Genomic DNA, 14,560 nt, shown 5'->3' on the forward strand with positions numbered 1-14,560 from the left:
TGTATAGCCCTGCAATCCTGGGGCCTGTCCTTAGGCATCCAACAGTGCCTCTCCTCAGTGTTTGTGGTCAGGACCTGGTGAATCTGCTTTCCTTTCTTCAGGTCCAAAGCTGCTTGATTGTTGTCTCCAAGTTGAGCTAAGGAGCAGAGGCTATGCAGAGCTTTTCACCTTTGCCTCAGTTACAGATGCTGAACAGGGTTTGGCTCACGTCCCTTGCGGGAAGACCTGCCAGCACCTTTGGTTCCCTTTGTACACAGTAAGTGGGAGGGAAAGGGAGTTTCAGCAATTTACAACTAATAGTGGTCCTTCTAAAATTCTTCCTGGCATGATTATTAAGAGGTCCCACTACAGGGACTTCCCTCTGAAGCATGCTAGGCATGGGAGGATGCCATGAGGATTTAAGAGGGTAACTGATTGACTGAGGGCTCCACAAGATGGCTGCAGACCTCTGGCTCAGCTTTCTTTTCATAATTTGGTTTTAAGGTGTTTGTGCTATTTTAAGGAAACTTCTGTTATCATCCCGCTTTAAATTTTGTCTGTATTTCCAACAGTTTTTAAGCGGATGGCTTAAGAGAATGTTTGCTCCCCCCTTTCTCCTCTGTTGCCCCTCTCCCCTTCTCATTCACAGGTTCAGGTTCAGGGTTAGGGCATTCTGAGTTTGTTTTCTGCTCTAGTAACCTATCTTCTAGTCTCTCTAGCCGGGTCTCAGACTTTGTAACATTGATTTCTTAAAGCATTTATTTTGTCACCCACCTCTCAATTACACTTTTCCTTTACTGCCTTCTTTCTGTAATATGAGGAGATAGGGACTCACTGCCTAGTTTGCTTACCCTGTCTTCCTGAACTCTTATATCTAATATCTTTATTGACACTGTAACAAACACTGACTTCCCAAAACCTAAGACATAAATTTACAATTTTTCAATTTTTAATTCCACACAAACACAAAAAAAACTAGGTCATACACTCTAGTTGCCTATTTTATTGCTTCAGAATTGCATTTGAGAACTCCAGCATGGTGATAAACAGAAGAAATTAACTATGTTTTAAAATTAAAAGTTTCAAAAATATTAACTTCCAATAATTTGTATGTATATGAAGTGTTTTACTTATAATGTTGAGGTTAATTTTTTTACATTGAAAATTTTCAAAGTACTTTATAAATAATCTTCTATTTGATATTCATAAAAGCCATGTAAACTAGATAAATATAGTAATATACAACTATCATTACAAAGTTGTTGAACCTGCAACACAAAGAAAAGACAATTTTAAACTAAATTAAAGCAAGCTTATATTGTATACACAAGAGAGATGGTCGGGGAATGCCTCACTCAAAAGCTGAGACAGAGGACAGCATCTGGTCTAAGAGCAGGAAGGTTTGTATAGCATAAAAAGTTACAAAAGCGGTGGCTTGGGAACTTACAGCTAACAGGGTTCTGGCAAGCGCAATACAAGGACAGATAGCAGGTTAATGGTCTACATGGCTTCACATTTCAAGGTAGAGAGTAAATTTAGTAAATCTAAATTTATGAGGAGCTGCTGAGGTTTCGGGGAGGATTGTTAACTTGTCAGGGAGAGCCACGCGTGGGTGAGTTCAGAGTACAGGCAGGAATTCCAAACAGACTTAAACATCAAAGTATGGTCAGGCCAAATAGAAATCTTAATATTTCACAGTAAAACAGAAATGAGCTTTTCATGACTTTGTGAAATTAAGGCCTAGAAAAATGGACTAATTTTCCTAAAGTCATGTAACCTGTAAATAATACACATGGAAATTAATCCAGATCTTCTAATTTTTAGAGCAATAACTTTTTCAAATTCCAAGGCCTGTCTTATTGAAAGATGTAGAATTCTGTTTGAATTAGGAAAACATTTAGTGCACATAAACGTGTTTGGGGTTTTTTTGTTTGTTTGTTTGTTTACCAAGGAAGAGAGCAGTGTGATAGGCCAAAAAGAACTGGATTGAGAGCACATATAGTTTGTATGTACTACAATCAATCTAAAAATACAACCTGGAACTTATATAAAACAATATTTCTACAACCAGTGATATTCAGTTTAGGAAGAAAAAAAAAAAAAAAACCAGACTTGAAATTGTTTAGCCAGAGTACATGTTATAAATGGAGAAAAATGAGTGTTACCATATTTTACCACATAATCATTGTAGATTTTATTCCAAATATTTTTTTGCAAAAAAGTAAAGTGCTATTATTATGTTTAACTTTAAAAAAATTAATTATGCAGGAATTACTTAAAATTATTTTATTAATAAACTTCCTATGGTCCAAAATTAGGAAGCATATTCATTAAGTGTAAGTTAAAATTGAATAGTCCAAATCAATATACATTATTTTTTGTGACAGTTCAGAACACATTTTTTCCAGTCTGAAAATGAAATTAATACATTAGTTATTATTTATTGGCATTATAGCCAAAATATTACACTTGAAAACATTTATTTTGGTGTTATAAAATATGGACTTAATCTTTTTTGGTTCAATTTTTAACTGTTTTTATGTAAACATGACAGTAAAATGTATTTTGCCATATTTTGCATACATAGAGTATAACTTATTCTAATTAGGATCCCATTCTTGTACTTGAAAAAATGTGGAGTTATACTGCCTTTTATTCATATATGAACATAGGAAAATCATGTCTGATTCATTCTACTGTCTTTTCTATTCCCTACCCCCAACCTTCATTTCCCTTGGTCTAATCCATTGAACTTCTACTCTTCCCCCTGTCCATTTTTGTGGGTTAGAATCCACATATGAGATAGAACATTCAGCCTTTGGTTTTTGGGGATTGGCTTATTTTGCTTAGCACAATAGTCTCCACTTCTAATCATTTACCAGCAAATGCCATAATTTGATTCTTCTTTATGGCTGAATAATACTCCATTGTGTATATATACCACATTTTCTTTATCCATTCATCTGTTGAAAGGCACCTAGGTTTGTTCCATAGCTTAGCTACTGTGAATTGCGCTGCTATAAACATTGACGTGGTAGCATCATTGTAGTAGTATGCTGATTTTAAGTCCTTTGGGTGTATACCAAGAAGAGGGATAACTGGATTAAATGGTGGCTCCATCCTAAGTTTTCTGAGGAATCTCTGTATTACTTCCTAGAAGGGTTGAACCAACTTCCAGTCTCACCAGCAATGTATGAGTGTACCTTTTTCCCATCTTCTCACCAGTATTTATTATTGTATGCTTGATAATTGCCATTCTGACTGAAAATAAAATGAAATAGAATCTCAGTATGGTTTTAATTTGTATTTCTCAAATTGCTAGAGATGTTGAACATTTCTTCATGTATTTGTTGACCATTCATATTTGTTCTTTGAGAAGTATCTGTTTAATTCCTTTGCCCATTTATTAATGGGCTAATTTGTGTATATGTTCTTTATGTATCCTGAAGATTAACGCCCTATCTATGGTATAGGTGGCAAAGATTTTCTCCCATTCTGTAGGCTCTCTCTTCGTGTTCTTGATGGTTTCCTTTGTTGTAAAGAAGCTTTTTAGTTTAATACCATGTTATTTATTGATTCTTGATTTTACATCTTGTTAAAGAAGTCATATCCTAAGTCCACATAACAGACAGTTCGGTTTACATTTTCTTCTAGAAGGCACAGGGTCTCTGGTCTAATGCCCAGGTTCCTTAATCCACTTTGAGTTGAGTTTAGGGCAAGGTAAGAGATAGGGCTCAATTTCATTTCATTCTGCTTCATATGGATTTCTAGTTTTCCAAGCACTACTTGTTGAAGAGACTATCTGTTCTCCAATGTATGTTTTTGGCACTTTTGTCTAGTATGAGAAAACTGTATTTATGTGGATTCTTTTCTGTGTCTTCCATTCTGTTCTATTGGTCTTCATGTCTATTTTGGTGCCAATACCATGGTGTTTTTGTTGCTATAGATCTGTAGTATAATTTAAGTTCTGGTATTGTAATGCCTCCTGCTTTACTTTTCTCTGTTTTGGCCATTCTGGGCCTCTTATTTTGCAAAATGAATTTCATGACTCCTTTTTCTATTTCTGTCAAGAACGTCATTGGAATTTTATTAGGAATTGCATTAAATCTGTATAGCACTTTTGGTAGTACAGCCATTTTGATAATATTAATTCTGCCTCTTCAAGAACATGGACAGTCTTTCCATCTTCTAAGGTCTTTCTCAATTTCTTTCTTCAGTGTTCTTTAATTTTCATTGTAGAGGTATTTCACCTCTTTTGTTAGATTGATTCCCAAATTTTTGTTTTGTTTTGTTTTGAGGCTATTATGAATGAGATAGTTTCCCTGATCTCTTTCAGTTGATTTGTCATTGGCATACAAGAACAAAATTAATTTATGTGTATTAATTTTTATATCCTGCTACCTTGCTGAATTCATTTATGAGTTCTAGAAGCTTTCAGGTGGATTTTTTGGGGGTCTTCTAAATATAGAATACTGATGTCAGCAAATAGGGATAGTTTAAGGTCTTCTTTTCCTATTTATATTCCTTTAATTTCTTTCTTTAGTCTAATTGCTCGGGCTAGGGTTTCAAGGACTATGTTGAATAGGATTGGTGAAAGAGGGCATCTCTGTCTTGTTATAGTTTTAGAGGGAATGCTTTCAATTTTTCTCCATTTACAATGATGTTGGCATTGGATTTAACATATAGATTTTACAATGTTGAGGTATATTCCTACCATCCCTAGTTTTTTCCAGGGTTTTGAGCATGAATGCATGAATGGATGCTGAATTTTGTCAAATGCTTTTTCTGCATCTATTGAGATAATCATGTGATTCTTGTCTTTAAGTCTATTACTGTGATGTTGAACCAACCTTGCATCCCTGGAATGAATCCTACTTGATTATGGTACTCTATTTTTTAATGTTTTTGTATGTTATTTGCCAGTATTTTATTGAGAACTTTTGTATCTGTGTTCATCAGGGAAATCTGTCTGAAGTTTTCTTTCCTCAATATGTCTTTGTCTGGTTTTGGTATCAGAGTGATACTAGCTTCATAGAATGAGTTTGGAAGGGTTTCCTCCTTTTCTATTTTATGGGATAATTTGAGAAGTTTGGGTGTTTGTTCTTCTTTGAGGGTCTGGTAGATCTCCACTGAGAATCCATCTGGTCTGGGCTTTTCTTTGTTGGTAGGCTTCTTTTTTTTATTGGTTGCTCAAAACATTATAATGATCTTGAGATATATATATATCATACATTTGATTCAAATGGGGTATGAATTCTTATTTTTCCCACATGTACAGATTGCAGGATCACATTGGTTATACAGCCACTTTTATACATACTGCCATACTAGTGTCTGTTGTATTCTGGTAGGCTTCTTTTTTAAATATTTTTTTTAGTTATAGGTGGACACAATGTCTTTGTTTTTTATTTTATGTGATGCTGAGGATCGAACCCAGTGCCTCATGCATGCTAGGCAAGCACTTTACCTCTGAACCACAACCTCAGCCCTGTTGGTAGGCTTTTGATAGCATCTTCAATTCCTTTGCTTGAAATTGATCTAAATATTCTGTGTCCTCCTGATTCAATTTGACCTAAAATATGGTATAGTTTAGAGAAGGATCTGTGCTGCTGAGAAGAAAGTATGTTCATTGATGGATGAAATAGTATACATATATCTACAATATACATAAATTATTAATGGTATTTTTCTGTTTCATAGCTTTTTTATTTAGTTTTTGTTTGGAAGATCTATTCCATAAAACAGGCATATTACAGTCACCAAATTTTTTTGTTGTGGCCATTTGATTTTCAAAATTGAGAAGGGTTTGTTTGTATGTAGTTGCTACACTGTTTGGGGTATAAATACTTAAGGATTGTTATGTGTTGTTGATATATATTTTCTTTAAACAATATGAAATGTCCTTCTGGTTCTTTTTCATTAACTTTGGCTTGAAATCTACTTTATATGATATGAAGATAGAAGCTCTGGCTTGTTTATAAGATCCATGTGAATGATATGTTTTTTTCCCATTCTTTTATTACCTTCAGTCTGTGGTAATCTTTGCCTATGAGGTGAGTCTCTTGGAGACAGCATATTGTTGAGACTTGTTTTTTAATCCAATCTGCAGGTCCATATCTTTTGATGGATATGTTTAGGCCATTTACATTCAATGTTATTATTGAGATATGGTTTTTATTCTATATCATTTGATTTATTTCTAGTTTTTAATTTGAATTAGTTTATCCTTTCATTGACTATTCTTGTAGTGTAGTTTCTCCTTTTGCTGGTTTTCATTTCTTCAAGAAATATTTTATTGAGTATGTTTTGTAGTACAGGCTTTCTATTTGTGAATTCTTTTAAGTTTTATTTATTATGGAAGGTTTTTATTTCATTTTCTATTCTGAAGCTTAATTTCACTGGGTATGGTGTTCTTGACTGGCGTCCATGTTCTTTCAGAGCTTGGAATATATAATTCCAAGAGCTCCCAGCTTTAGGGGTCTGAGTTTAAAAATACTGAGATCTGTATTGGTTTCCCTTTAAATGTGCCCTGCTGCTTTTCTCTGGCAGCCTTTGAAATTCTATAATCTGTATGTTAGGCATTTTTATAATAAGTTCTTGTGTGGGTCTGTTGTAGGTTTGTATATTTAGGGGTCCTGTATGCCTCCTGTACCTGATTTTCTGTTTTTTCTTAAGGCTTGGGAAATTTTTATTGAAAATAACTGTGCATTCCTTTGGTTTAACTCTGAGCTTTCATCTACCCAATAAGTCTTAAGTTTAGTCTTTTCATTTTATCCATCTTGGAATTTTATTCATGGTCTGTTAACATTTTTTATCATCTTAACAACTTTATTTTCAAGATTATATACTTTGTCTTCATTGTTTCAAAGACCATGTGGTCTTTTCTGTTGGTGATGCTTTCCAATGAATTTTTAATTTGTTTTTCTGATTCCTTCATTTAGAGGATTTCGGACTGATTCTTCTTCAGGATCTCTATCGCCTTATTAGAGCGATTTTTTTTTTCATTCTGTATTTTCATTCTGATTTAATTTCTTCATCATTTACCTCATAGATCTGTTTAATTTTGAACTTTCTGAATTCCATCCCTGACATTTTCTAAACTGTAGTATCAGTTTTTTGTTGTTTAGGATTGTTTGTTCCTTTACTTTTTCTTGTTGTTTGTGGGTTTACCCATATATCTGGATGGATATGGTGCTGTAAAGTTTCTATCTTATGAGTTTATAATGCTTTCTCTGTTACTAGTACCTCACAGATTGGGAGGGAGCCCAATGATAGCTTTAATCTATGCAAACAATATATAGCAATAGACCAGGTCTTTAGTTCTTATTTTCATATTTAATGTTAATTGGTATAATATGTAGAAATAGTAGGATCAGAAATTTCCATCAGTAAAAACAGTAAATAATCATGAATTATGTTTGGTATAAAATTAAACAATAGGTATTATCTATGATTTCTGCCTTATTAATTATTGCTGTGACATTGATGGTAGGGGAAGATATTATATATATCAATTAGTATTATGAGCTGTTAAGGATAGAGTTGAGTATGAGGAAAGAAGAAATAGGAGGGTAGAAAAGTTTCAAAATGTGCATAGGGCAGATGCTTTGATAACAGAGGATTTGTACCCATAGCCTTCATGGGGAGGAAATAAGTAACTCTCAGAGTGTGGGCCAACTGGAAATAAAAATATGGAAAAGTGGGCTAGGGCTGTGGCTCAGTGGTAGAGTGCTCACCTGGCACACGTGAGGCACTGGTTTTGATCCTCAGCACCACATAAAAAATAAAGGTATTGTGTTCACCTACAACAACCAAAAAAAAAACATTAAAAATATTATTTTTTAAATCTGGGAAATTATTATTGAGAAATAAACACAAAGGACAAGAAATATATTGAAAGCAGTGACTTGACAGGTGGGAAAGACCTGATGGATCTGATTCTAACAAAGGGAAAAGCCCATGAATTCTTTATTTATAGCAAAACACACCAAAGGAATTTATTGTAACATGGGGTTCTTCAAGGTAAACAAGAAAGGAGAAGCTGTGGGGAATTGGCTGGGTTGGCTTATCACTTGCACAGTAATTCCTCCTCCAGGCAGCTGGCACCTCAAAGCTGTTTAGGCACACTGGTATCTCTTTTACCCAAGGCTGGCAGGCATCTAAATTCAAAACTATCAAACTCATAAATTCCACACCAGGCATAGAATCTGCCCCATTAACAGTGACCACCTGCAAGTGGGCATGTCTTTCAGCACAGTTGTACCAAAAGAAATTCAGAAGGGCAGTCTACCTATCCAAGGCTGTGGAGTTCAAAGCAATAATTTATTTGCCGCTCCTCACAAGGATTTGTTGTCAATGTGAAAGGGGAAGAAAAATCTAGCACATAAATGAGGAGAGAGGGGGCTGGGGTTGTGGCTCAGTGGTAGAGCCCTCACCTCGCACATGCAAGGCCTTGGATTCCATCATCAGCACTACATATAAATAAATAAATAAAGTTATTGTGTACAACTACAAAGAAAATGTGGCATATGTGCACAATGGAATAAAAAAAGAATGACTTTAAAGGAGGAGAGAGCGAATGGAATTGAGTGTCAGCAATAGAAAAAAGAGAGGGAGACAAGGGACATAGAGTAGTGGTAAAGATCATACAAAACAAAATCATAATATGCTAATCAAAACCCCTATCCCTAGATTCAATCCTTAGCATCACGGGGCTGGGCAGGGACAGGGGGACCTAACCCTCAAAATAGAGAGCATAGGAAAATAATACCTTCAAAAAATAAATAAATAAAAGTTTTAAAAAGGCTAGAAATAAGGAGAGAGAAACATGTATAGAAATCCTTGAATCAATCAGTACACATTCAAATAAAACAAAAACACAATATAGAAAACCAAAACAAAAAGTAAAACAAAACAAGCAACAACAAAAAGGAAAAATATCAGTGAAATGTTAAGAAATTAAGGAGTCACTTCCACTACGGTGGACAAAATAGTCGATGAACATATGTGTTCACTGTCTGTGCCCAACTGATTTTCTTTTAGTTTCGTCTTGAGGTATGAACTAAGAGTGGGAGTATGGGCCATGAGTTGTGAGTCCTTTCTGTTTCATTGTGTTGCTCACCAAATTTAAAGTTGGGGTTTAAGACTTCCCAATTTCCCTTCTTAGAAGATTAGTGTTGGCAGGCCGGCTCTCTGCTGTGTGACAGAACCACTGGCTGGGGCAAGTCATTCTGGCAGTGGATTGGCTCACAGGGCATAATAACACAAATGCACATCCACATGCCACTGGTAAATATATTGCTGCTCTGTTTACTTTTAATCAGCATGACAAACAGAATTATACCATGCAATAATTATGAAGTAAAAAGTTATAAACCAATTTTTGAACTGAAAAAACAGTGTTAAATAATTATGCTGTGGCAATTATGCAGTGAAGTATAGTAAAATATACCTTCAAGTGATTAAAATATCTCCTTAGGAGAACTGTTTTAATTAAATCAGGAAATTCTGGTAATGAGCTAATTAAATGGTGTTTGTCTTTTAATAAGTGGGATAACATGCAAAAATTGAGAAAAAAATTGTGAATGAGTGTATTTCCTTATGTCTATTATAGTAGAAAAATGTTAAATATATGAAGTTAATTTTAGTTTTTCTCTAAGAAAATAATTTGGAGCATAACAATAACAATTTTATTTGAGAAAGGTATCTATTTATAAAGACTTTGTAGCTATAAAAGTGTGGATTTTCTTGACCTCTGTGCTCCTTGCATACTAAAATGATTCTGTTTCATTCTACTATACAAATAGATCAAGTTAAACAGCAGATTGGGTAGTAATTACTTACCTGACAAGATGTTCTTACAGGTCATCCTTATTTTTTGTAGTTAATGTTCATGGTTATTATACTAAGTCATTCTATCCAACGTAAAGGCAAACCTTTCCTGATTAACATACCATACCGCTTAACCTCCTCTACCCTAGACAATATTTTTCAGTAAACTTATACTTAATTTAAAGGACAAAAATATTCATGACTATTATATATTCTAGTTGCATTTTTTATTTTTATTTTTTGTCTCTTAGAGTTGCCTTTGGAAACTGCAATGGGTTGGCTGTGGTGGATTTTATACAGAAGACAGTTCTGTTAAGCATGGGGACCATTGACCTTTATAGATCAAGTGACCTATATCAGAGACAACCACGTTCTCCTCGAAAGAACAAGCAGATCATTGCAGGTAGGAAAGAAAACAAGCTGGGTTATGAACTTGATTTGTTCACCATTTTTTTCAGATTGCTTATCTTTTGTGATGTTATTCAAATGCTTTATAAAATGAACCAACATGATTTATACTACCATGTAATACAATGTGTTGGGCAGAAATACAGTGAGAATCTTTGAAAGGGCAAGGGAGGTATATAAAGTTTGCTTTTTTAGGTTAGGAAGCATTTCAAGTTTCTTAGGTTAAGTTCCTAAGAAAGAAGAGAAAATAAGAAACTGCTAAATTTTGAAATGCTGTGAAAATCAAGTTCTTTAGTTGAAAAAGCTGGCCAAGCATGGTGGCACATGCCTGTAATCCCAGCAGCTCAGGCAACTTAGACGGGAGGATCACAAGTTCAAAGACAGCCTCAGCAATTTAGTGAGGCACTAAGCAACTCAGTGAGTCCCTCTTTATAAATTAAAAATATATCAGTACTCAGGCTGGGGTTGTGGCTTGGTGGTGAAGTACTCACCTGGCATGCTTAGGGCACTGGGTTCGATCCTCAGCACCACATAAATGTAAAATAAAGATATTGTGTCCACTTAAAACTAGAAAATAAATATTTTTAAAAATATATCAGTACCCCCCCCCAAAAGAAGCTGCTGTCAACTTACTTGTAATATATTTTGCCCGTTTTAACATGATAATTTACAATAGTGGTAGAGTGCTGGATAGTGTGTTTGCCTAGCATGAACGAGGCCCTGGTATGATCCCCAACATAACAAACACACATATAAAAGGTAGCTTAAGGTCATTCACTTCTTTTAATATTTTAAAATAACTCTATATTATAGCTGTGACCTTTTCCTGATGGATGATGACTGTGTTGGAAATATTTTAACAAGCACAGTAAATATTATTCATTAACATTTTTAAATGCTATGAAAAATAGCATCTTTCTTGACAAGACAAATTGGCCTATTCAACTATAAAAAAAAGAATTCTGTGGTTAATTAGATTATATTGCCATAGTTTGATATCCTAAATTATCAAAATTTATTGGAATTTCGGTATATATCCAAATAGTTGGCTTTATAGACATTGCTGAAATTTTGTGTATTTTTTTGTCCATTGATGTAGTCTATAGTTGGTAGAAATTAGGGAAATGGTTTGCAGATAAAAATGCTTCTATAGAATTATGTGTTTAGACAATTATTTTAAATTTTCTACTATTCTTTATTTAAAATAACCAATAGGATATCAAAGCTTTAATTTTTTTTAAAAAATCCATGAAAAGAATATTAGGGGCTGCGGTTGTGGCTCAACAGTAGAGCGCTCGCCTAGCACGTGCAGGGCCCTGGGATAGATCCTCAGCACTACATAAAAATAAATAAATAAAGGCATTGTGTCCAACTACAACTAAAAAAATAAACATTTTTAAAAAAGAATATTTTACAATAAAAATTTAAAATCTTACACTTTATTTTCCAAATAACAGGTATGTCAAAACCTTTGAGTGTGATAAAAGAATTTTCCTTTTAGACTAAAAAGTTTGATTTTTTTAAAAATTTCTCCTTTATTAGCCTTTTGATAAACTTCACTGCTTTCTAAATTATTAGCTTAGATCATTTTCAGGGATACAAAATTATCTTTTAAACCTGAGGCATTTTTGTTAGGAATTCAACTGTTATCAATATTTTAGGACTGCTAGAAAGAAAAACAAAATAAAAGAAATTGTGCGTATGTACCATAAGAGTCTCTCAATCGTGGGAAAGAGAAGGTTGATTTATGAAAGTTAAGAGCTTTTAGAGCAGGAAGGTTTGAACAGCTAGTAGCTGCTGTTTGCAGTGCTGAAAGTACCATTTCAAGTCATAAAAACTGTGGACCCTTTGATAGCATCTAAGATACTTGCTTTCTGGAAGTGCTGGGTGTATATGGTGGGTTGAAAAAGTGAATATTATGACAAAGGAAAATTATAATTTAAACTTCTTGAACATCAATAATTATGATGACTTTAGAATATGGAAAACTGTGATGAAGCTGTAAACTTGGTTTTTATTTTAGTTTACAAAATTAATATAGTGAGCTGGGCATGGTGGCACATGTCTATAATCCCAGAAACTCTGGAGGATGGCAAGTTTGAGGCTAGCCTTTGCAACTTAGCAAGACCCTGTCTCAAAAAAACAAAAAGGGATGGCGATATAGCTCATAGGTAGATTATCCCTGGGTTTGATCCCTAGTACTGAAAAACAAAATGAATACTCTGAGTACTCATATTATAAAAATAAAGATTAAAAACTAAAATCCCTAAGCTTTCTTTTTAATTGCAGAAGCATTAAAGACAATCATTTTGATATTAATGAAGCAATTTATATATATTATTACAAGCCAAGTATGTATACTATGTAAAAACATTTAAGAAAAATATGCCATCAATTTTTTGTAAGACATTTGATAAAATAAAATTGCTACAGCATCCTCATCATTCATCTATCACCTCTTACTTTCTAATTGATTTTTTAAATATCTCCTTTCTGATTTGATTACCTAATTTTGCTGCAATTTCTTCATCTTGGCTGTTCTAGATTCTGGTATGATATCACTTCCTTTCACTTTAGACTATTCTTCTTTCTTTCCCCTGCCTGCTGCTGATGCTGGTGTTCTGGCATGTTCCAAAGACAACTTTTGCATGCGTGGCCTGTCTAACTTTTATCCTGATTTAACGAAACGGATCCGTACTTCTTATCAGAGTAAGTTCTAAAAAGGTTAGACAAATAGCATTTTTGAGTCACAGTGCTTGAATAAAATCCGTACATTGGTGCTCAATAATGTGTTTTTTAAAAACACATTCAGCATGCATGTAAATTTTTGTTTTGTTATTGAAGTGCAACCTGATAATTTTAATAAAAATTATTATGTAAGTATTTCAAATCATTATTGTCATCTACCCATTTATTCATATCCTTTGTTTAAGTGCTTATTTCAAACCATACAGTCTATGTCCTATTAGTCCAAAAGTCATTATTTTCTGTTTTGAGGATGGAGAGTAATGGTGTCCTGATATAATATATCTAATATGCCATATCAATAATAATTTAATGTTTTCTTATTTTGGAAGCCTTGTGCTTTGGCCATTTTACTACATTATTTTAACAGTGCCACAATATTTGCTTGTAGTTTTTAGAGATAACTAGGCATTCCTAACTTCTAATGCTTTTTATTAAGATAGAATACCAAAATTTACATTCCTGTAGTGATTTTAGGTATCATCCTGTGAAACAGAGAAATTAAAGTCCCACAAATAAAAGAGTGTATGTTAACATTTCCTATATTAGCAAATTAAGATTTGAAGATGGCTAGAGTAAGCACTAAAAACTAGTGCAGAAAGCATAGGGACCGAGGGTATCTGTTACTGGAAATGCAAATGATACTATTGATGTTACAGGTAAATATTTATTGACATGAAAAAAATGTTTACCTTATGTTAATCAATATGTTATATAACCTGAATTTTTTAAGGCCTCAACATGTTTATAAAACTAATACATTCACATTAGTTGTAAAACCTAAAATTTTACTGATTTGTGCCTTAGATTAAGGAAGTTATTCCTTTGAAATCCTTTGAATTTTTCTAAAAGTGCCCAGATGGTGATTTATATTCCCTAGTTTTATACTCTAGCAGCACACCATTTTTTGATTACTTCCCACTGTCTCTGTTCCTGGGACCTGTGTAAAAAACACGGAGCAAGTATTGACCTGCTCCTAAAACAGAAACTTATTAAATACTATGATATTTCCTCACATATGAAAATTTTTTGAAATTTTAGTTTCCATAATAAAATTTTATGGGAGCCTACTCATACTCATTCATTTACATGTTTTCAGTGGCTGCTTTCACACTACAATGGCAAAGAAGAGTAATTTCAACAAAAACCATATGGCCTACAGGCCTAAAATATTTACTATTTACACAGAAACTTTTCTGATCTCTGTTCTATACCATTCTTTGACATCAGTCCCTTAAAAACACACAGAGGGTTTCTATCTAAAACCTTTCCTGTATATATTCCCCACAACTTCTGAATCCCAGGTTGGCCTTCTGAAGATAGAATCCCCCTATTTTGTATGTATATACACAGATATAGAAAATTTTCTAGAATGTTAGCTCGGATCCTATAAATTTCTTCTTTTAGTTTACTCTATTTTCTCATATAAATATGTGGTACTTTTATGGTAAGAAGAAATTGGGGTTGATAATAAGGAGCAAAAGTAGGCTCTTAGTTCTCGAGAATTCCATAGTATCAGCAGTGATATAAAGATTAAAAAAGTTTTTTGAGAAATATTTAATAAGTTTATATTCCCTTCAGAATAAAACAATCAGCA

At 33.6% G+C, this 14,560-nt stretch overlaps 1 protein-coding gene across 8 annotated transcripts in view; it reads left to right on the forward strand.

The window, feature by feature from the left end:
* Positions 1 to 14,560, forward strand: part of Stxbp5l (syntaxin binding protein 5L) — a 350,200-nt gene that overhangs the window by 239,485 nt on the left and 96,155 nt on the right. For 6 of the 8 annotated variants that reach the window (XM_058583478.1, XM_058583479.1, XM_058583477.1 and 3 more), the window contains 2 exons: positions 10,062 to 10,213; positions 12,856 to 12,927. In XM_058583478.1, coding sequence (XP_058439461.1) covers positions 10,062 to 10,213; positions 12,856 to 12,927 — 224 coding nt within the window. The remainder of the gene's footprint in view (positions 1 to 10,061; positions 10,214 to 12,855; positions 12,928 to 14,560) is intronic. The other 2 variants (XM_058583481.1, XM_046457989.2) reach the window with 1 other exon arrangement.

The sequence above is a fragment of the Marmota monax genome, unplaced genomic scaffold (assembly GCF_021218885.2).
Source record: "Marmota monax isolate L192 unplaced genomic scaffold, Marmota_monax_Labrador192_F-V1.1 WCK01_AAM20220418_F8-fsc00052, whole genome shotgun sequence".
In the NCBI taxonomy this organism is placed as follows: domain Eukaryota; kingdom Metazoa; phylum Chordata; class Mammalia; order Rodentia; family Sciuridae; genus Marmota; species Marmota monax.